This window comes from Enoplosus armatus, chromosome 18 (genome assembly GCF_043641665.1).
Source record: "Enoplosus armatus isolate fEnoArm2 chromosome 18, fEnoArm2.hap1, whole genome shotgun sequence".
NCBI classification, from domain to species: domain Eukaryota; kingdom Metazoa; phylum Chordata; class Actinopteri; order Centrarchiformes; family Enoplosidae; genus Enoplosus; species Enoplosus armatus.
The window spans coordinates 2,497,176-2,520,495 of record NC_092197.1 but is presented as its reverse complement, the minus strand read 5'-3'; the positions used below and the strand labels follow the sequence as shown (position 1 = coordinate 2,520,495).

The window sequence follows — 23,320 nt, the reverse complement described above, 5'->3', positions numbered from 1 at the left end:
CTTCTGTGTCTTTGTTTCATCTGAGTTTTACAGGTAAAATTATCCAGTAAAAGAAGTTAAATTCAGAGGTAAATCCGAGGTTTATTTAGAGTCAATCCCACGTACACCGTCCTGCTGCCACAAATACTCACGAGAGCACCAAACGTGGATTAATCCGCTGCTGAAAATAGTCCCCAACGTCTCCTCCTGTTTGAGTAACGTTTGCTGAAAATTACAGATTCCAGCTTTTTAAAGATATTTCTTAGCCTTCTCTAAAAATGAAACTATATATGATTATCATTGTGATTAGTATTGATATGTAGATCTTCAGTAGGAACCAATGAGCTTGGAACTGAGAGCCACAGAGAGGGTAGAGAAGTTGGAAAGTATTGAGAGACACATTAACACATTACTGCTATAACGATCTGGGATATCAGGTGAGTATTTCAGAAAGTGAGTAGTATTTACTCAGTAGTCTTACTGACTAATTTACTCCATAGATGATTTTATTTAGCTTGTTCTTTCTTTTCCTTTTTGCCCAGGGAGAATCTAATTCTTTTCACAAATGAAAACTAAAAAAACATGTCTGACACAAGTGCACTAGAAAACAGAAACTAAACGGCAATAAACTACAATAAAAGAGGAAAGTGAAACAACAGCACAATGCACTCAATAACCCAGATTCTGAGTGATTCACTGGTCCTGTAACAAGCCTCTGCTGCCACCCTGTGTTCACTGAGAGGAAGTTACAGCCCACAAACTCACATTTCAGGCAATAATTCTACACAATGTATATATAATTATGATATTTATGATATGGACTAAAATGTAGTATCAGCAGCTCTGATGTGAATCATGTGTGATGTGTATTCATTTAATTTTTGTACATTTTGTAGCACTGCTAATCTGCAAGCAGGTGTCATACACTTTAATCATCATTGAATTTAGTGGAATAAACTAATCTTTTACCATTAACCATGTAAATATTTATATATAATATATATATATATATATATATATATATATATATATAACTTTATAATAATAATAATAATAATAATAAGTAAGTTAATAATAAGTTAATTCTATTTACAATTTCTAGTTTTCATTTTCAGACCCACCTCAGAACTTAAAGAAACATGATTAGCTTATTAGCATGCTTCCAAACATACTTCAATTGTCCTTCAAGTTCAGTTCAGTTAACTGACATTTTAAAGGCAGCAGGGGACCTTTTTGTTTCCTATTTGTTTGTTTTTCATTTTCTCAGCAGATGTTTGTGATAAAAATCTTTCCACCTCCTCTGTCCTTGTGTTTTACTGGATATAGCAGCTGCCCTCCTGTGTTCACTTGTCTCAATCGCTTTGCTGTTCTGCTCTCAACTTGTGACATAAAATATTAATTGAATATTAAAGCAATATGGTGGTTAAACCCATTGGAGCCACTGGATAGGCTAGCACTGTGTATATAAAGGATAGCGATGGCCTCACAGGAGTTTATTGATAGTACAGCCACAAGAGTTTGAACTTCTTCTCTGCTCATCCATCACTGTCTGATTTAGATCGGCCACCAAACAGGACAGTAACAGACTACAACAGACAGCCAGGACTACAGACAAAATCATTTAGTGCCAACCTGCCCTCTATTCAGGACTTTTACATCTCCAGAGTCAGAAAACAGGCCCAGACATTAGCTTCTCCCCTCTGGTTGGCGCTACAGAGCACTGCCAACACCAAAACAACCAGACTCAACAGTTTCTACCCACAGGCCATCACTCTGATGAACAGTTAACATCAGTCATATAGTGTCAAAAACCCTGCAACACTAAAATATCCACTCATCTACAAATGATAAATTAAATTAAATTATATATATCTTATAGTTGAAATACACATCATCATTGTTAAATATAATCTAAGCATGCTGTATATACACATGTATACATGCATATACTGTACATAACCACCTACTTCATGTACATAAAGTAACTGTAATTAAAACATGAATCATTCAATATTTGTTCCAGCACTCTTTGCACTGTTGTATTCTTGTTTACAATTTAGAGAAACAGTTTGACTTGTAGGTAGACATTGTCTGTTGTTTATTGTTGCTTTTTATATATATTCATATGTACACATACCTATTTGTATGTATACAATAGTTCTTTGTTTATTTTTGGCTGTCTTTGTTCAGCTTTGCTGTCCATGTTTTTAACTGTATCTCTGTTGTTCTGTGTGTAACATTGAGAACAGGATAAATTCCTTGTATGTGTACACATACTTGGCCAATAAAGCTAAAAATTAATTATTAATAAAATTTGGATGCTGCATTTTGTAGTTGTAGATTTTCTATCGTATAATCTTGGACCATTTTCATTAGTTTATTCAGTTCATTTTTATATATGAGCAACTACAGTTATTACTATGAGCCATTTATAATCCACTCTATTTTTTAACTAATTTATTGTTGTCTCTCTCTCTCTCACTATATACGTATATGTTTTTGTTTGTTTTGTGCATTTGTACACAGTAGTTTGGCATGTTGTAGCTGTAGATCTTAAACCACGGCAAAGTGGTATTAAATATTGTACTTTTATATTGATCTATGTGACAAATAATGATTTTATTTAACTTCAGTTGAGCCTTTGGTATGAAAAATCTGCCTCTAGGTGTGTTTTTACTTTTTGTTAGGTACAGTTTTAATACAAATTTAATTAGGTCAAATTTAACACAAGATGCTTCTTCAAACTGTTCTGAGGCACGCCGCCCGCGCATGCGCACCTGCTCCTTCTCCTCTCCTGCTGCCTCTCCTGTGACTGACCGCCAGTGACCTCAGTTTCTGCAGCAGCACACAACTTGGACGGGCTTAGCACACGCGCGCACACACACGCGCGCATAAGCACACACACACACACAAAAAAAAATCAACACGAGGAGAGATGGCCGGTATTTTCGGGAAGATCTTCGTGGGCATTTATGTGGAGATAAAACGGAGCGACGGTACGTAGCTAGCTCCACACACACACACACACACATCCACATCACACATCACACCGCTCTCCATCCGGCGGGTCCGGATGAGAGCAGCTAACGTTACCGCTCACCGCAGCGGGGTGTTTATGCTAGCTAGCAAGCTACATCATCGTCTTCACCGGGATGTCGTGTTAAAACACCCGGCGAGTGAAGCGTTAGAGACGCAAAAACAACGGAGATGTTGTTTTCTGTCATTCTGCTGTCGACTGTCAGTCAAGCAGAAACACGCCGGCCGGCCGGCCAGCCAGCCCGGAGGAGCGGCCGGGCAGGCGGGCGGGTCCGTCCACCTGTGCGGCTGTCCGGCTAAAAATGACACCTGCCCTGCCTCGCTCTGTCCGCTGTGTCCTCTCCTCTGCATAATGGCTGAAACCCCTCCAGTGCTACTGACTGCACCAACCTGCACTGCATCATCCAGCAGTGGCCTGTGAATCATGGGCTGATGGCTGGCTGCATGTATGGGGCCTCTCCCCTCTCACTGCATCTCATCTCTCTGGCAGTAAAATAGCCTGGTTTAAAACTCATTTTTTACTCTACAAATATATGTAGAGACCTGCTGCCAAGAATCCAATTAACAGCCAGTGAACGCTTAAAGTTGTGTGTGACACAGTGAATGACAAGTCTCATCATGAGCCACACCCATTAGCCTCTCAGTATCCTTATTTTGGTGTTAAACTGTGACTGCAGGAATCCAAAATGTTAGGCATTGACGTGTTTTTTTTCCTGTATGAAATGATCAGAATATGTTATTCTCAGGTAGAGATATGTTTGGTTCATATGGCTCATTGGACGTGTTAGTGTCTGCCTCTGTGATTCAAGGCTAAAGCAGCATATAAGCATCGACTCTACGGTCCCATGCAGCACTGAGCAGATCTAGCATCTCTTTACGTCCTCTCTCTGCAGGACGAATACACCAGGCGATGGTCACGTCACTGCATGAGGACAACGATAGCGTGACAGTGGAGTGGATCGAGAACGGAGACACCAAAGGGAAGGAGGTATAGCTGCCACTTTCTGCCACTAACTTCCTGTATGAAGTCTTGGATTGACAGACTCTCTGATTGAATTTCTTTCTGTCTGTTCAGTGTGTCTGGAACATCTTAATTTGTGCTGCAGAGGTTAATTCCCTCACAGTCTCCATCTGAAAGAAATACTCTACTCTCCACTTCGGCTCTCTATACTCGAGTCTCTCTTGCAAAAGAGACCTTTATCTCAATGAGATTACCTGATTAAAGTTTACAATAATAATAATAATAATAATCTCTGCCTTGTTTCTGCCTCAGATCGATCTGGAGAGCGTCTTTGCTCTGAATCCAGATGTTGCTCCTGACGAGGAGATACCACAGAGTCCTGAGGCCCCTCTTCCTCCCTCCAACGTTGCCAAAACCAGCAAACTCCCCAAGGTTTGCTCCTCACCAGTTGCTACCAATTATCAAACCCTTTTCTCACACACGACATGTTCATAGATTAGCATTTCTGATTTGAAGAGAACATGCTGTCACATATCACATAAGGCTTCAAACTATTGTGTTATACAGATGAGCTGAAATTATCATTAGCGCAAAGTTTCTTTAAACTGTGAGGAAACAGGTTTTTCAAATATGTCTCACACCTTATTGTCATTGACGTAGCTTCTGTATTTTAATTAGAAGTCTGGTTGTGTAAACGTAGCTGCTAATGCACTTACAGGTGAGATCAGCTAATGTAATTTGTTCCTTTTCAGTATTTAATTCTCCATGAGGGTGACAGATACCCACTTTAATCTTGGGAGTGTTCTTGAACAGCGTCTGTGAACGAGGTCTACTTTTAACTCTCTTATGGTTTTTGGTTTCTGTCTTTTTATTTCCAGACCAGACGGATTACAGCAATACCAAAGGCTGAGAACGCTCCACGGGAGAATAGAGGTAAGTGTGATTTAAATCAGACGTTTTCAAACTCTGTTGAAGACATGTAACACACACAGTTCACACAGAGGGTCAGAGCCGATGCTGCACTGCTGCCTTCCACAGCCGAGGCAAAAAACCTAGTTCAGCTTAACTACATGCTTCTGCAGCTCTTCATCTAATGGACCGACCTGCGTGTGGCTCCCTATTTTGTCTTCTTTTTCCTCACAAACCAAAACCGACCTGCTAAATTAATGTCACACAGCTCCTCCGTAGTTATTTTTACTCCAGTTGCTCAAAGTTTGTTTTTAAATAAGATTTAGCGTAAGATATCCTTGTCTCCTTTTATCAAGCTTTGTTAAACGTGTAACGAAATTTAACATTACTTCGTCCATCCAATGTTTCAAAACGATTTCCTGACAAAAAGTGCAGAAAATGTGAATGTCAACACTTTGGTTTTCATAATAAAGGTTTACCGCTGCCTTCACATTAAAATAAATGCATTTATTGAAGCACTTGCAGAAAGCAGCAGCTTGCCGCAGCAAAATAAACAGGGCAGAGCAGAAAGTATTTAATGTAGATGGGTCACATCTGGCTGTTCCAGTCCGATTAATAAGGTCAGTACAGGTTATAGTGCCATGCAGTTACTTTAGATTTTAAGATATCCATCTTTGAGATTTTCTCCACCAACGCAGCACAGAGAGGTGAATGAAGTTTCATTTGTGGTGCTCAATGCATTTAAACATTAAATTTAAAAATATAAAAATTCAGCGTGTCTTTCCAGACACAATGTCTTTGTTACTCTGGATATTAAACAGTTTTCACAGGGATTGTTTATTTAGTACATTTTCTTGATTAGAAAGAAATTAGATAGAAATAGAAAGAATTAATAAATAATCAAAATACCGATTAGTTTGTTTCAGCTAAAACTAAAACTGTCTGCATGCATAGATACCAGCAGAGTTTGTTTGTTTGATAATTCTGCACAAATGGATGATTATCTTGGACTGTGTGCTCCTCAGCTGCAGCAGTGGGAACCACCCGGGCCCGTCCCAGCCAGCACAGCCAAGCTGCAGAGCCACCTCCACCAGCCATCGCTCCCCAGTCTGCACTCAACCAGTCCCTGTTACAGCAGCAGAACGGTAACACACACGCATGGATCACGCATGTCAGAGGTTATTCAAGTCACCATGCCTCAGCTTTTGTATTCTCTGATGTACTTGGAGGTAGTTTCGAAGCCCAGTGTGTGCGTTGTTATTTTGTGGTGGAGGGTGTGTTGCAGAGGCCACAACCAGTGATGTCATACTCCCACACAGCTGTGTGTGCGAGGGCGATAAAGGCTCTTTCACTGTTGCTCACTGGCTTGGCGTCTGGACTTGGACTCATACTACAGCACTTGTTTTAGTTTTCAGCTGTGGCTGTTGGAATTAGCATAAATGTAGTTTACTGTGGAGATATAAAATGTGCATTTGGAAAGCTGCAGAATTACTTCAACAGATAAGTCTGGAGACTTTCTAGATTTTGTTACTGTCAACATATCTTATTAAAAAGACCAAACCCAACAATGAATGTACCTAAAGTATCAAAAGAAAAAGTACTCATTGATGGAGCAAATGCTACTTACTTACAGTATTATACTGTTTGGTGGTTTAATCAATAGTAATGCATAATATTTTATAGAAAACTATGATAATTTGTATGTAAAATTTTAAAAAGGCCCTGCACACCTACAGTCCACAACACAGGTGTTTTCAATTGTTTTGCCTAAATACTGGTGTTCTTCATTGATCGCCCTCATTTAGATTTTGTTTCATTTGATGGGAGGCACAACTCACCCAATTATCATAACTCCACCCAACATACACCTAACTAACAGGTCTAATCAGCCAGAGTGACACCACCTGTGTTGGGGCAGAGCCTTCAATTACACTGGGGAACACAATTTTTGTTGAGTTAGGTCTGACAGCTGTTTTTAACTAATTGTTGGGTGCGGAATCCAAAACTGATCTCAGTTTTTCTCTATCACGTCAAGTTTTTGAACTATAGGATCCCCGTTTTCTTAAAAAATATGACAAATACTGTACTTAACAGATATGTGTGTGATAGTACTGACCTATTGGGAGCTGCACACACCCCTCACCGCACTGTCTCAATTGTGACTGCACAAACAAGTTGCCACGTAGCTGTAGATGAGTCCGATCGTAATCAGCTGGCAAGTCTTACTACAGCTAATCAGTGGAGTTCTGCTTATCTGGAGGGTAAGCTGTGGAGAAAAAACTTGACGTGCTAGAAAAAAACTGACTGCAATTTTGGAATCAGCATGCCAATTTTAGTTTTAATCAGCATAAAAATCTAACTCAACAGAAATTTTTTTTCAAACTGTTCCCCAGTGTTATCAAAGCAACTAATAACACTAGCCGCCAGATAATTTAGAGGAGTAAAAAGTACAGTATTTCCCTCTGAAATGTAGTGGAATAGAAGTATAAAGTATAGGCCTTTATAAAGTTCCTTCATCACCATGAGCACACACACTACTTTATTTTGACTTAATCCCACACACACACCGCCCTGCTGCCCCAAATACTCACTAGAGCATCAAATGTGGATTAATCCGCTGCTGAAAATAGTCCACAAATGCACGATTTCCTCCTGTATGTTGATAAAACTACAGTCAGCAGCAGTTTTAGGAAATGATTTAGCCCTTTGTTATATTAAAACTATATATTTGGGACCTGTTTTTAAAGGATTTATGTCTTCAGTAGGAGTGAATGGTCCTGGGGCCACAGACAGAGTAGGGAACTCTATAAGAAATATGTAGAATAATATCATCCTCATCCTTAAATCATTTTGGTTGTTAATTGTGATCAAATAGATTATTTTTGCTCCCTCCTCTGCAGCACGGAGGAAATCCAACTGTGTGAAGGAAGTGGAGAAGCTGCAGGAGAAACGAGAGAAGAGGCGACTTCAGCAACAAGAGCTCAGAGAGAAGAGGGCACAGGTGAGTTTAAGTTGCGTATAGGATCATGATAAATTATCTGCAATGTCATATAATCATGAGGTTTAAGATGAGCACTCCAGTGCATACATCATTCTGCACAGTGAAGCTTAAACATCTCAAAGTCGAGGAGAAATGTGTTTGTTTGTTTACTGCTTTTTAAGAGCATGTTTCATTCACTATTTTTTTTTCTGTTCCATTTCAGGAGGTGGATGTCAATTTACCAAACTATGAAATCATGTGTATGATCAGAGACTTCAGAGCCAGTCTGGACTACAGGCCTTTAACCAGTAATGATCTGGTAAGTCTAGTTTACAGCCGTGTTTCCAGAAGTGCTAGTTATGGTTATTTCCTCCACATCACATATTTATATATATATTATATGTATATATTTGTGAAGGTTCTGTCCAATGTCTGCAGCATAATAGGCAGTACATGCTCTGAGAAATGATGCAAAGCTATCCAGAAGAATAAACACACACAGCGTAGTACAATTTATCTGTTGCCGTTTCAGATCGAGGAGCACAGGATATGTGTATGTGTACGTGCACGTCCCCTCAATAAAAAAGGTAAGCGTTACTTTATTGGCAGACCGCTAAGCAAATTTTCATTCTCACAAATTTGCCAAATCATGAACAAAAAATGGGATCTTTTTTCATGTCCCTTCAGAGTTGACAATGAAGGATTTGGATGTGATAACCATTCCCAGTAAGGATGTGGTGATGGTCCACGAGCCCAAGCAGAAAGTCGACCTGACCCGCTACTTGGAGAACCAAACTTTCCGGTTTGACTACGCCTTTGATGAGAACTCCACCAATGAAATGGTTTACAGGTAATGTGTCCTTCTATGGGACCCCAAAATGTTCAATATTAAATAAATAAATGAGACATTATGAAATAAATCGCGTGACTCAACTCATAATATTTCATAATGTCACCTTTCATGACCGCGGTGTAGTTACCCCTCTCACATTTCAGCTAATCACATACCTACTGCCTCTCTTAAGCTAGCAAGCTCAACAACTCCTATCAAATGTGGCCAGTTAACTCCTGTTAGCTGGAGCAACAACAATGTCAACATTATTTTGAATCAACCAACTAGAGGCTGCTGCTCTAATGTATTTCCCACAATTTATTCATGTAATTAATTATTATATAATAACACTTCAGACCTCCATATTTTTCCGCTCCTCTGCTCCCAGGTTCACCGCTCAGCCACTGGTTGAGACCATTTTTGAAAGAGGGATGGCGACCTGCTTTGCATACGGACAAACTGGAAGTGGAAAAACACATGTGAGTGCTTTGATGTTAACTTGAGTTAGTTTGTTTTTAGTGCACTTTTCTTTTTTTAACTCATATGTCCTTTTAGACGATGGGGGGGGACTTTTCAGGAAAGAACCAGGACTGCTCTAAAGGGATCTACGCACTGTCCGGTTAGTTTCTCCCACATCTCTCTATCTTCACTGCTGGTTTACTCCATTTCACTGAAATCAAGTCTCCCTTTTTCTTTCCTCGTGCAGCCAGAGACGTCTTTCTCATGATCAAGAAGCCAAATTACAAGAAGTTGGATCTCCAAATCTTTGCCACATTTTTTGAGATTTACAGCGGGAAGGCAAGTGTCTTTTAACAAGATTAATAATGATTTTTTAATTTTATTTATGCAACTCAAACTCTGGCGGTCATTCCTAACTCTGGCTTACAGCACTGCTGTGCCCAGTAGAGTCTATGTAAATGGAATATAGGTAAATCAGATTCAAGATACATATAAATTTTGGCGTCATATTTTTGCATATATAACCTATCACTTAACTAGATTTGCCTGTACACATAAAAAGTGGTACTATTTTCTGCATTTCAAATGTTTCCTTTGTCTAACACTGCAAACTGGAAAGGAAAACTAGTTTTTACTTTGTCATAAAACAGCGACACCCTTACTAAATAACTCTGTAGTCTGAGTAATTTTAGTCCGAGTTTATCTTTCTGTCTCAGCTTTGTTCAAGAACCTTGTGTGTTCACTTCAGCTTGTGATTTGTTGCAGCATTTCAAACAGTTGCTTAGAGTTCGTCTGACATTTGGAGAGAAACATTACAGAAGCCCTGACAGGCACAATAAAGCTGTCGAGACGTCAGGTGAAACACTGAACCGATTTGTGTTTGTATTAAAAAGGTGTTTGACCTGCTAAATCGCAAAGCCAAGTTACGGGTCCTGGAGGACGGGAAGCAGCAGGTGCAGGTGGTGGGGCTGCAGGAGAGGGAGGTGAAATGCACAGAGGACGTCCTCAAACTCATCGAAGTGGGAAACAGCTGCAGGTAGGAAATTCAATTTAAATAACACGGCAGAAAGAGCAGCTGAATGAATGTTCCTCAAGAATAAGCTTTGTGTTTTTTTTCCTCTCTGTCCCCGTGTCTCCTTCAGGACTTCTGGCCAGACTTCGGCGAACGCTCACTCCTCTCGGAGCCATGCTGTGTTCCAGATCATTCTGCGTCGGCGGGGGAAGATGCACGGAAAGTTCTCCCTTATTGACCTGGCGGGGAATGAAAGAGGGGCAGACACGTCCAGCGCTGACCGTCAGACTCGCCTCGAAGGAGCCGAGATCAACAAGAGCCTGCTGGCACTAAAGGTCTCCTCCTCAGTGCTTCAGATATCCTGTACATCAGTGACCTTACTGTGAAGGTTCAGTAGTTTTTCTATGCTGCCTGGAAGCAACTCTGGATGCTGGCAGAGCCACACTGAACACATTCACAGTGCAGTCAGGAAGGATGTTTGGGTTTGGGTTTGGGGTCTGAATTGAGATTAAAGACAAAGTGGAATTTGGGCCAGGAAATATACGTAGCAGATCAGCAGCACACCGCAGACAGGCTTTAGCAGCCTGTGGTCAGTCAGCAGGCCGCTCAGAATGCAAACATGAGGTTTTTTAACAGCTAAATATTGTTGAAAATGTTTAAGTGTTTTTACCTTTATTTCATGATTATATTTTCAACATTCAACAGGACGTCTTGGCCACATTTCCTGGCAGACGCGAGTAAAATCCTTTCATATATTACAGTGTTATTGCGCAGGTTTGTAAGTGAGATGCCACAGTAGTTATGTTTACTTTCACCCTTCGTCTATACTGGGCCAGAGGGAGGATCTATATCACTCACACCTGCTTGTTGAATGTTTGAAGGCCTTCCCGCCTGCAGCCAGTTACATTTAGATTGATTAGCTGTGTTTCCATTGAAAACAATTTAAATGTGGCAAAAAGAGATGTGAATTAGGTGCGTTTCCATTAACTGGTTTGGATCAAATAAACAAGGCTTGGTGCAAAGCGTAGTTTCATCAGAAGTTGGCGGTATAGGCTACGCTTTATGCATGGCTGTAATCCGCCATGTTGCTTGTTTTGTCCAACCAACAGTCCAAAACCCAAATATATTCAATTTAATGTGATGTAAAAGAGAGAAAGCAGCAAATCCTCACATTTGAGAAGCTGAAACCAGAGAATATTTAACATTTTTCTTGACAAATATTTTACACGGTCGAGCGATTATTTTTGAAAATTGTTGTAGACTAATAGTATTCCAATATTAATGTGTTGTGCATTTAGAAACAGCCACTGAGGATGTTCCTGTCTTTCTGCAGGAGTGTATTCGAGCTCTGGGCAGAAACAAACCCCACACTCCCTTTAGAGCCAGCAAGTTAACCCAAGTGCTGAGGGACTCATTCATAGGAGAAAACTCCAGGACATGCATGGTAAGACACAGGCAGAGCTGTATGTATTATTAGTATTATTATTATTACTGTACCTCCTGTGGACAGGTGCATTATTTAAGATATGGTGATGGTTGGCAGATTTGTTGATAAATATTGATCTAATGCGTTTCCCTGCACAGATTGCAACCATCTCTCCTGGAATGGCGTCATGCGAAAACACCTTGAACACGCTGAGATACGCCAACAGGTAAAACTGATTGTTCTTTTGACGAGTTGCAATTTAAATTTTAATAAGGTGTTTTCATGTCTTGTAAATCAAGAGCGCAATATAACACATTAATCCAAAATACGCTCCTAAATAATGTAAATATGATGAGATTTATCACTTTATCCTCTCCATTAAATGTGTTTTAAGAGTCACCATAAAGCTTTAGTGTAAAAGCTGCGATTTGCAGGTAGAACTGGAAACACAGAGACGTATTTTATCAGTTTGATGATAATCTCGTTGGGGTTGTTTCTCTAGAATAGCACAGCACCAGCTACTATTTCTACGTTGAATCATTGGGTTCACGTCCGTTAGTCTTGGTTACCTTTCTGTCCCCGTTTGACTTTCTTCTCCTCACATGTTCATACTGATTGAATTAAATGAATGTGAGAATGTTGCACAACGTAACACGATCCTCTCCTGTCTCTTCTTCTTCTTCTTCTGTGGTTATGTGTTTTCCTGTCTCTCTCCTGCCATGTCTCCAGAGTAAAGGAGTTTGGGATAAGTCCCTCAGACATTCCCTTCTCTCAGAGTGGGGGCGGAGGGAGTCGCTCTGAGCTCTCCCCTACTTATGAGTACGATCACTTTACACTTCTCTCCACGGTGCCCTTCACTACAAGTCACCACCATATTGTGACATTACCCACACGACCCATTAGGAACCACTTTTTGTTGCTTCCTGTCCACTCAGAAGTTACCCCAAGTCACTTAGAGCCATAGAGTGTATTTATTTTTGTATTTAGATGTGCTAATAATTCTTCCCATGAGATTTGATGACAATAACAGAAATATAGAATATCATCAGCCTTATCCTTTTAACTGCAGGCTGTATTTGAAGTCCCCATTTACACCTTGCATTAACATGCAATCTGGGTCTGGATACTCATGACTGGGGCCAAAATATATTGGTGATACACATAAAAGAGTGTGTATCACCCATGATAATGCACATTGGCCCAAGTTCCCAAAGTTAAAAGGGATAACTTCTGTCTTTTTTTGTTGTTGTTAATTTTGCGTTAACAGTTTTCTCCACCAGCCATTATGTTTTATGTTGACCCGCTTTAAACCTGCATGCAGTCGGTCTGTATTGTTTGTTGTTCCGCTGGCCTGCTGAGCATTTTCACCAGCAACATGTCTTCTCTATAGTGCATGCAACTACCGACCGGTTACTACACAGTGTTGCTCGTCAGATACCTCAGCAGTAGTTATTTCACCAGCAGCACTGATGTGTTGTCAGGGTGAAGGAGCTCACAGTGGACCCTGCGGCAGCGATGGACAGCCGTCAGGGAGGACACGTCAACCAGCTGGAGGTGCTGGAGGCTCAGTGGGGAGTCGGGAGCTCTCCACAGAGAGACGACCTGAAGCTGCTCTGTGAACAGAACGTAAGCGACCTATTCACTCATGATTTAACATAGTTAGAACAATACTCAGTTTTTGCTGGCTGTAATCATTCCTCCTGTTCATACTGGCCGTTTTAGAGCCGAAGTGTTGGAGGAACTCCCAGGTTCTGTTCCAGAAACAAGAAAAACCTCATTCGAAACCCGACTGACCAGTTTTTGCCTCATTACAGCAAACAAAAACTGGTTCGATGTTCATAAAGGCACCTGACTATTGTTTTAAGAAAGACAGGAAAAATGTGAACCTGTCCTTTCATGTGCTAACAGTAGTTTTCAATGCATAACCGAAATGTTTAGGTTCCAAACTGCAGACCCTCATGTCACAGATATAACACAGACATGGTCGTGTTTTCTGTAGGAGGAAGAGGTTTCCCCGCAGCTCTTCACTTTCCATGAAGCCGTCTCTCAGCTGGTGGAGATGGAGGAGCAGGTTCTGGAGGACCACAGGGCGGTTTTCCAGGTACAGTAGAGCCTTCATTTTAACAGCGGCAGGTTTTGGGCTCACAGACGGCAATGGCTCATATCTGAGCAGCAGCGCAAGTGCAAACGGGCTGGCTGACGTGGAATATAGATTAGATTAATAAATTTACTCTCAGCAAATCACATCACTGGTCTCATAGTTCTGAAACAGCTGAGCTAATCACAGGGAAGCATGACAACAAGAGCTCAGCAAATGAAGAGACACTTCTTCAGGAAGTCATGTTGTTGTCTGGATGGTGTCACATGATATCGTAACAGCAGCTTTTGTACTGTAACGCATTTCAAACGCCGTTCTTCCTAAAAAGACGGCCATGATTGAGAAATTTAAGTGATTCACTCCTGTTCTCTTTAACAGTCCGATGTTACAAAGTTTAAACGAGACAGAAGGTGTTAAACTGCAGCATGTCCTTACAGGAGTCGATCCGCTGGCTGGAAGACGAGAAGGTGCTTTTGGAAATGACGGAGGAGGTCGACTACGACGTCGAGTCGTTTGCAACTCAACTAGAACAAATCCTGGATCAGAAGATAGACATTCTCACCGAGCTGAGAGGTGAAGATCATTTGTCCAGTCATGAAATGTTTAAGCCTCTTTCAGACATGAACTCCTTTATGTTAACCTGACAGCAGTTTAACATGTCGACCTCATGTCTGAATAAGCGCCCTGATCACTTTTAAGTTGCTAAGTCGGACCTGTAGCAATTCTGTAAAACGTTCAATACGACACAAGTTAAATGAATGAATGTCAGATTAACGTAATGGCTGCAGCAGCACAATAAACAGAGAGAGAAATGCGCATCTTTTACCGCCGCTTATGATCACTGAAATTCATTATCTGTCTTATGCACAAAAACAAAACAGTTTGATAAACCATGAAACACAGCGAAAGAGCCTATTTTAAGTTGTTGAGGAGATATAAAAACAATTTTTCAGAAGAGATTAAAAACTCTCACACAACCACAGTATGAATACAGGAATATCCAGGAAAAACACTTTAGCATGGGAGCTAATAGGAATTAAACTTAGCGTCCTGTCATTTAGTGCTCGTGCATGTCGGATGTTAAACAAGCAGCAGAACTAGTGGCTTCAACTGCAAAATAATTTTGATATCCATCGGTAGGCACATTTTCAATTTGAGAAAAGTCAAAATTTTAACATTTTAAGCTCACAGCTGTTCTCTATCTTGCCCCAAATATCAGACAAACACTGTGGCGTAAAATGTCCTGCCATGTCTGAATAATGCTGAATAAAGTAAAAGTCATCTCTGTCTGAATATCAAAAAGCCATCACTTTAACAGATAGATGAAGCAGCCATGTTGAGGATTTTGCAAACAAAGTATTTCTGTCTTGACAGTTCAGTCATTGTAAGCTGTGCTGTGATATTATTTTGTCTTTCAGATAAAGTCAAGTCTTTCCGTTCTGCACTCCAGGAAGAGGAGCAAGCTAGCCAACAGATAACCCCGAAGAGGCCTCGTGCACTATAGACACATTAAAATATATGTCACTGTAATATTGACTTGTGGTCAGAAAGGTGGAGGCCTGCTGTTGAGGAGGTCACTGTTGACAAAAAGAGCTGATTTAGCTCAGCTGTGATTTTATGACTTACTGTCTTCTCTGTTCGTTTGGTCTCTCCTCAACCTCTTTGCTGTACAGGCTGCCATCGCTTCCCATCATCCATCCGTCCATCTGTAAAACCACAGAGCAGACCGTCTTTGCTCTTCCATCCTTCTGTGAAGTGTATTTACAAGGTTTTGTATGTGTCACAAGTGCTTCATTTTAAACAAAAAAAAAAAAGGTGAATATTTATTTGTTTTAAATACATTTTTATAGGATCAAATCATAGCTTATCCTCACTTTGGCCAATTTTATAAACAACTTTTGCCATTTTGTGCAATATTTGGAGGAATTTCTTCCTGTTCAACCCCCTTGTTTCAGCTCAGGGGTGAACGGCATGTCGGGTTTATGTGTAAAATGAGCCACTGTGTGTTTGTGTTGATACTGTATGTAATATATGTTTGATTGAGAGAAAGCTTAAAACACAAAACTAACCATGCATTACATGAATTGACCTACTGGGGGCACTATAATCAAAGACAAAGCAACTGATTTCAGAGTGTGTTCCACACAACAATTACAGAAACGGTAATTTTTCATTTGCCAAAATAAAGAATGGCTACTTCTTGTCGCTCTACTTGTTTTCATTTATTCTGTTAAAATTTAATTTAAAAATGTTATGATTATGATAGATGCCTTGAGCTGTATGCCATATCTGCTACCTGCAGACTTTGTTTATTCATGACATTCAATTATGTTAAGAGTTCATACATTTTGAATTTATTGATATATTTATTTTTAAGCATTTGTGGGAACTTACTGAGTGCTCAATGACTTGCAGAAAAAAATGTGACACAAGTGGTAGAGAATAAGGCTTGAGTTATTCTATATTTTTGTGATTATAAACAATTTTAAAAGGCAGTAATTTCCTATAACAGCTGGACAACGTAGCAAATGTTATTCATACAGGAGGAAATTGTGCATTTGTCTGGGACTATTTTCAGCTGTGGATTAATAGACATTTGGTGCTCTGGTGCATTGATTAAAGTTACAGGATAGTTACCAGAAAATGGAAAAACTTAAATTATTATCAAATACATAAAAAATGATAATGTAATAAAAAAAAAAATATACAAGACATATTCACATTTGAGTTTAAAAGGAGAATTGACACAAATAGGATTAGAAATTGGTGTGATGCTGATCTTTAACAGGTAAATTAAAAGCTATGACAGACCGGCTACAGGGTCCAACACCAACCTGAATCAGTTACAACATCCGAACAGCAACTTTTGCAATTGAGAGTGCATGAAAACTACTAACAGAAAACAAAGTAATGGATACTTTTACTACTACTACATACTGGGGTAAATTTTGGGGATTGTAGAAATACTCTGAGAACAGCGGTAAGTGTTTTTAAAACGACCTTCTGGGGTTTTTAAAACACGACCGGTTGATAATCTCATCGGTTAGCTAGCTACCTCTATGAACCGAATTTAGCGGTATGCTAACACATGATATTAGCTAACACATGATATTAGCTAGTACATGATATTAGCTAACACATGATATTAGCTAGTACATGATATTAGCTAGTACATGATATTAGCTAACACATGATATTAGCATACTGGAGCTAGGTGTGCTGGAGAAAAGTTGTGCGACGTGTTTTAATGTTGGTGGACTTAAAAGGACAACGCTAACATTTACTTTGTTCAACATCTTCTTCACACAGAAACCAGTTTTCCCGCCTAACGGAGTAACTATGAATGCCGGTTTCAGACTAAAATGGCGTCCGCTCACCTGTGGCAGAGGTTCGGTGACTCCGTCCGAAATAGCGACAGTTGGTTAAATTAGCTTGCTGACCCCCGGAAACGCGTCCGTAGTCCGCAATTCACCCGGTCTACTGAGCCGGATTACTACTCCCTAAATCCACCATGAAACTGCCCGGACCCCAGACCGTCCAGTCCTCCGGGCCAACTGCAGCACACCGGACCGGACTACGGGAGGTAACCCGGGGACTCGATAAGCTCGTTTATGAGTCGAGAGGTGTCACTTGGTTCTGTTTTTTTGTGGCCCACTTTTTGCATTGAGTCTCAAACTGAGTAGCTGTTTGTTTGTTTGTTTGTTTGTTTTCTGTTGAGATATGGACTCTTGCTGAACTTGAACTGAATTTGAGCAGAGATGAGGACTCATTCATTCAAGTATTCCTTTACTTAAGTAAAAGTACTACTACCACACTGTGAAAATACTCCACTACAAGTACATTTACTTAAATATCAAAAGTAAAAGTACTCATTGTGCAGTAAAATGGTCCCTGTCCGTGTTTTCCTACTGTATATGATGTTTCTGGATTAATATGAATGTGTATGTTGCATTTTACTGCTGTAGATGTTTGAAGTTGAGCTAATTTTAACTAGTTTAATATACTTTACATACTTAATGTTCTCAACACATAAAGGGACACTTCATCCTTCAGTTTATCAGAAACATTCAAAATCACAGAATCTGGAGATGTGTGGTTTTCACTGGACTGGAAGGGTATGAAAAAATATCATCTGAAAAGTGACTAAAACTGTCGGACAAAAAAAAAAAGTACAATATTTGTCTCTGAGAGAAAAGTTTAACTTTTGACCAGATGATGGCGCTAGAGGAAAAGGGACAGGATCACCAAAGTTAATACAATTCATTCTGAGGGGGACGTGACATGAATGTCTGTAATACTTGTTGAGATATTTAAAGTGTCACCAGAGGAAGATCACCATGCCGCTGTAGCATGGCTAATAACATCACACGAACACATGTCGAGTTACCGTCCAATTGTATTTATTCCACAGTACAGACAATGGTAGAGAGAGCCGGGGGCCCGGGCAGAGGTCGGCCCGATCTGCATGAACACATATGCACTAGGAGACATCAGTACCTACTGTATCCTATGTCTGAAGACAGCAACACGTGAGTCAAAATCACTTAGAAAAGTAATTCTGATGCTGCTGTTGTTCATCAAGTACACACAGTGCTTCTATCAGTGGCTGTCAGTGTCATGAATGAAAAACAGGTTATGACCGTCTGTATGCAGCTGCTAACAGAATACAGAGACATACTGGAGAAACACTTTATTTTAAAGACCCGGTTTAGCATTTACATGCAGTATATTAACACTTAATAAATGGTTTATGACACTAAAATGTTTTGTAGTTGTAATCAGTTATAACATTTGTATTTACAAGTGTTTATTAATGTATTTGTCAACAACTATAACCCATCCTATGAAGCATCCATAACGTGTATAAATGCTTATATGCTTATATAAATGCAATATTATGTAACATAGAGTGAATAAATCCTTACAGTGTGTTATAAAGCATGTAATAACTCTTTATGGACACGTACACATCATTCACAGGCAGGTTTAATACTGTTATTAAGAGTATGCTATCAAGTATTAACTGTTTATTATCCTATTATGGATGCTTTATACTTCAGGAAGAGCTAAAGTTGTCACAAATACTGTCTTTATAATTGCTTACAACTACATTATAGTGTGTTATAATATGTTACAGTTTATTAAGTGTTAATATTCTGCTTATAAATGCGAAATAAGGGGGTTAAATAGTGTTACTGAAATACTTTCAAATTTGAGTGTGAAACTTTCAATTTTCAAACACTGCATATATCCAAAATATATATGAATTATTGCCACCATATATTTTGACACATAAAAGTCACAGACCTACAGCTCTTTAGTGTTTGTGATGTTTTATTTCAGTTGTGTATTTTAAAAGTATGATGATCCAACAGCTGGATTACCACCATGTGTGGGCGATGTAACATCCTAGTGTTTGGATTTATAAATAATTATGAATCATATAAAACTTAATAATAAGGCACCCTTTATAAGTTGTGAGAAATGGCTTTATTAATGGTCTATAAATTAATCTGTACAAAAACTGACAATTTGCTTCTTTGATCGTGGGTTTATGTGGCAAACTCTTTCCTGGCCGGGACCCTGCGAGGCCCCCAGGCTAGCTGTTTCAACCTGCTCTTCGTACTAAGCTAAACTCACTGGCTTCTTTTAACCATTAATAAAGCAACTAGTTACAACTTATCACCTCTCATTAGAAAGTGGTACCATAGAAAAGGTTTAGTAAGGTGTCAATAACTAAAACTAACACTGGACTGTGTGTTTTGAAACTGAGGATGAAGGTCTCTCTAAGCGTATTACTTGTTATCCAAATGTGGCAATAATTGTAATAATCTCAAATATAATCAGCAGGATGTTTTGATATATATTTCATTTAACAGTGAGGACATAGTGGACAACACAACTGGCTTATTATTGTAAAGCATGAAGGTTAAGTAGTTCCAATCTGACGAGATGACATGCAACAGCTTGTTAAATAGAGCTGCTTCGTTATGGGGGGGTTTCACTTTTTCATGCACCCGCTGCTGACTGAAAAAACAGTCTCCAGTTATATTTCAAAGGTTTTGTAAAATACTCCAGTTTGAAAAATAGGTACAGTAAGTCCTATAAAATGCTCAGCAGTTGACAGTTGACTGAGTAAAGAGACAGCAGAGGTCAACTGTAGCTCCAATACAAATAGTTTCCACGAGGTGTGAAACACAACTGCAGGTGGTGTGTGTATGATTTCAGACTGTGAAGTGCCTGTAGCTTGTATTGTGGTAGATTGTGCCCCTGCTGTGATAGTGGTTCTGCCTGGCTGTGATTGGAACAATAATATTGCACTGGTAAAAACAAAAACCGTACTGTGTTGGTCCGTAGCCTTGATGACCGCCAAAGTGACAAATAAAATGCTACATATTTCAAATATATTTCACCTGAAATTTCCAGAGTAACATCATGATCTTTAGGTAAATAAATAACTCTCAAACATATAAGTCCTACATATACATCTTTACAGTATGTACACTGACACATCCATGGCTCCTGAACAGTCTCAGAAACCAAATGGGCGGACATTCAACTCAGCAGCCAAACGGCCACAAAGGGGAACAAAAACCTGCCACCCACAGCACAACAGAAACTCAATGCAAAAGTCCATGACGTCTTGCAAAACAGCTTGTCCACGATTACAGCAACGCGATCGACCTCTGCTCTCAACTCGAAGCTAAAAAGACATCTTCAGTTTTCTGGTAAAGCCACTTTTCTTTCTCAGACATGGACACTATTAGGTTAAAAGGGTGGTAGTCACCTTTCAGTCAAAAACAGTAAGTAATGCTCTCAGTACACTTCTCCCCTTCTTACTGTCATAAACGGTTGGATTCTGTCTAAATCAGGAGTTTTCAAGGTGAGGTGAGAAGGACAGGTGCATGCAGGTGTTCTGAAAACAACAGGAAGTTAGTTATTGTAGTTTGGTTAGTTAGTCTGCTCATTTGGCCTGTTTAACAACAGTCAAATCTGAACACTCAGACATGATACATACATTTTTAGATTCAGTGTGACTTACACTTTCTGAGGATGTCATTATCTTCGCAAACAAACGTCCACAAATCTGCTTTAAAAAAAAAAATGAGTCCTTAAAACTCCAGAAGTTGCCTGAGAATCGTCACGTTTTTAAGTCTCCTTTCGTATCAAACGAATCCAGTGATAGTTGTCTGTACATCCATGGGTACGTTTACGCCACTTTTAATGGTGCCAATTTACCAAAATGTAAACAAACATAAGTTAAAAATAAAACAGGGCTCAAGTTGCAATAGCAACATTTTACTTTCTGTTTACATCTCCCAAAGCATTATGGGAACTGTAGCTCCAAAACGTAGAGCTTGATTATGTACCAAATAGAAGTAAGACAAAGAATAATAATAAGAGAATAGGAGGACAGGGGTGTGGGGGGGGGGGGGGGGTGCAGTTGATTGTGCCTGCGGAGGCGGGGGGGGGGGGGGGGGCTGTTTGGCACATTTACTTACATTATTTTCATATCCCGACAAAATGTACAGACGTGTGCGTACCTGCACATACAGTTTACCCTGAAATTAATAAAAAGTGTCATGCACTACAGAGGTGTTCAAATGTAGCAACATGAGATGGTAACTACAGTATATTTCCACCGTAAACTAGTGCAAAAAACAACAATGAGGTTACACAGTTGATTAACTACAGTATTAGAGGATGATTTTGGCTTTCTGTGGTGGGTTGAAGACATTGCTGATCACACAGAGTGGAAACAGACACTCTTGTGTTGTGTGGAAGCTGGGCATAAAACAACAGCATAGTAACATGAAGTGAACAAGAGGTACAGCTGCTCCACACATCCTTACTCCAAAAGCTGTCACAGGTTGAAAGGATAGCTCCACAATTTTATTTCTGCCTTGTGCCTTGAAGCAACAGTCAGGTTACCCATATGGACATTTGGCTATAATCATTCCTCCCATTCATACAGGCTATGAAAGATCCCCTCTTAATGTGCTTCCACTGGAGGTGATGGATTAGGGTTGTTTAAGTTTTTTAAGTCACAAATGACACCCAGATTTGAGAGATTTGAACCACTAGAGAAACTCTTCGCTAGTCTAAACTCTTCTCATTCAGTTGGAAAATTCTCTACATTATGTTATTTTGCTTGGTTTCGAGGGGAAGTATAGTTGCGTGTTGTCAGCGTAGCAATGAGATAAGGGATGTTGAATTTTTGAGCCCAGTGGAAGGATATATAATGAAAATAAAATAGGGCCTAGGATGGAGCCTTGGGGTACACCACAGGAGACAGTAGCAGAAGCAATCACAACTCACACTTATCTATGTTGTAGATAAAATTTAAACCATTCTACGGCCTTTCCCTGAATGCCTACGACATGTCAAAACTACAACATATCAAAACTGCAAAATCAAAAATAAGTCGGTTACTCTTAGTAGAGCTGACTCAGTACTGGGATGCATCCTGAAACCTGACTGGAATTTGTCTAAAATGTTGTTTTAATCAAATTTCATACGAAAAAGTCTGTAACTTTGGGAGATGTCCACTAGTTTTTACTAACTCAGACTGTCAGACTGTCATATTAGCTTAATACAAGCTTTTAATTCTGCACAGAACGAGGCCTGCGGATTTTGTCCCCCATCACTTACATTGGAAGCGCATTAGAAATCTTTTAATCTCCAGTATGAACAGGAGGAATGATTACAGCGAGCAAAAACTCACCACCTGATTGTTGTATTGAGACAGACTTTGTCTAAAATTGTAAACCTGTCCTTTAATGAGCTTGGGTGGCATCAGCACTGGAGAATCTGACTATTTTGTGCAAATCCTTTGTGTTTTTGGATTGGAGATGTGAGGTGGCTTCTTCTTCTTCTACGTCCACTTTGTATGAAAATACACAGTTCAGTAGAGAGAAGCAACAAAACAGTGTTTGCTCTCACGAGGGCACCACGAAAGGATCAATCCAGTCTTTTCGACATTCATGCTGAATCACTTCCAGCCCATTCTTCAGTCCATTTGGTAAAAATACTGAAAGATTAACAGGTTTCTGTAAGTGAAAGCTATGTGGAAATACTTCCTCGTCCATCCCAGGGTCCAGCCTTACGTGAAACGGGTCCGTCCTGTACGATATCCAACCAGCAAAAACAGCAAAAAGCCGGGGGAACACCACCCAAGTGTCTCCCAGCAGCAGCACAGGTGGGAAACAGAACACCACCAACAGGTGGATCAGAGGTATTGCAAGCAGATGAATATATAAAGGGATTGTTGCTGTGGACTGTACAGAGTTTCAGTTGTTGCTTTGATGCTGCATGCCCTGTTTGTCTGCTTTCTGTTCCATCTGTGGAGCAAGTGTCTTGTCGGATATTAAGGCCTTGGATGGCCCAGACAGTGGCCACACTGAAAGGGATAATACTACAGAGTTTCACACACGGTGGAATGAAAACTGGACTAGCAACCTGCTAGCACTATGACTTTAAATACATGTAGCATATCAGTGATGAACAAAATTGTTCTGTGACTAAGACAAGAAGTACTTTCACCTCTGATACAATACAGTTCATGATTTCAAATCCAGCTCTCAGATGTTTGAAGGATCAGCTCACCCAAACTACAAAAAGTACATGT

At 39.8% G+C, this 23,320-nt stretch overlaps 1 protein-coding gene across 1 annotated transcript; it reads left to right on the top strand.

Moving 5' to 3' along the window:
- The first annotated feature begins 2,914 nt into the window (after positions 1 to 2,914).
- LOC139301626 (kinesin-like protein KIF2A) lies at positions 2,915 to 15,196 on the top strand. Its single transcript, XM_070925063.1, has 20 exons — positions 2,915 to 2,975; positions 3,909 to 4,003; positions 4,289 to 4,408; positions 4,855 to 4,909; positions 5,920 to 6,056; positions 7,761 to 7,886; positions 8,089 to 8,184; positions 8,398 to 8,452; positions 8,553 to 8,715; positions 9,086 to 9,176; positions 9,253 to 9,316; positions 9,404 to 9,495; positions 10,050 to 10,192; positions 10,299 to 10,503; positions 11,502 to 11,612; positions 11,753 to 11,820; positions 13,076 to 13,220; positions 13,594 to 13,695; positions 14,130 to 14,265; positions 15,111 to 15,196. The coding sequence occupies exons 1-20, from the start codon at positions 2,915 to 2,917 to the stop codon at positions 15,194 to 15,196; spliced, it is 2,151 nt and encodes a 716-aa protein (XP_070781164.1).
- The last annotated feature ends 8,124 nt before the right edge of the window (positions 15,197 to 23,320 follow it).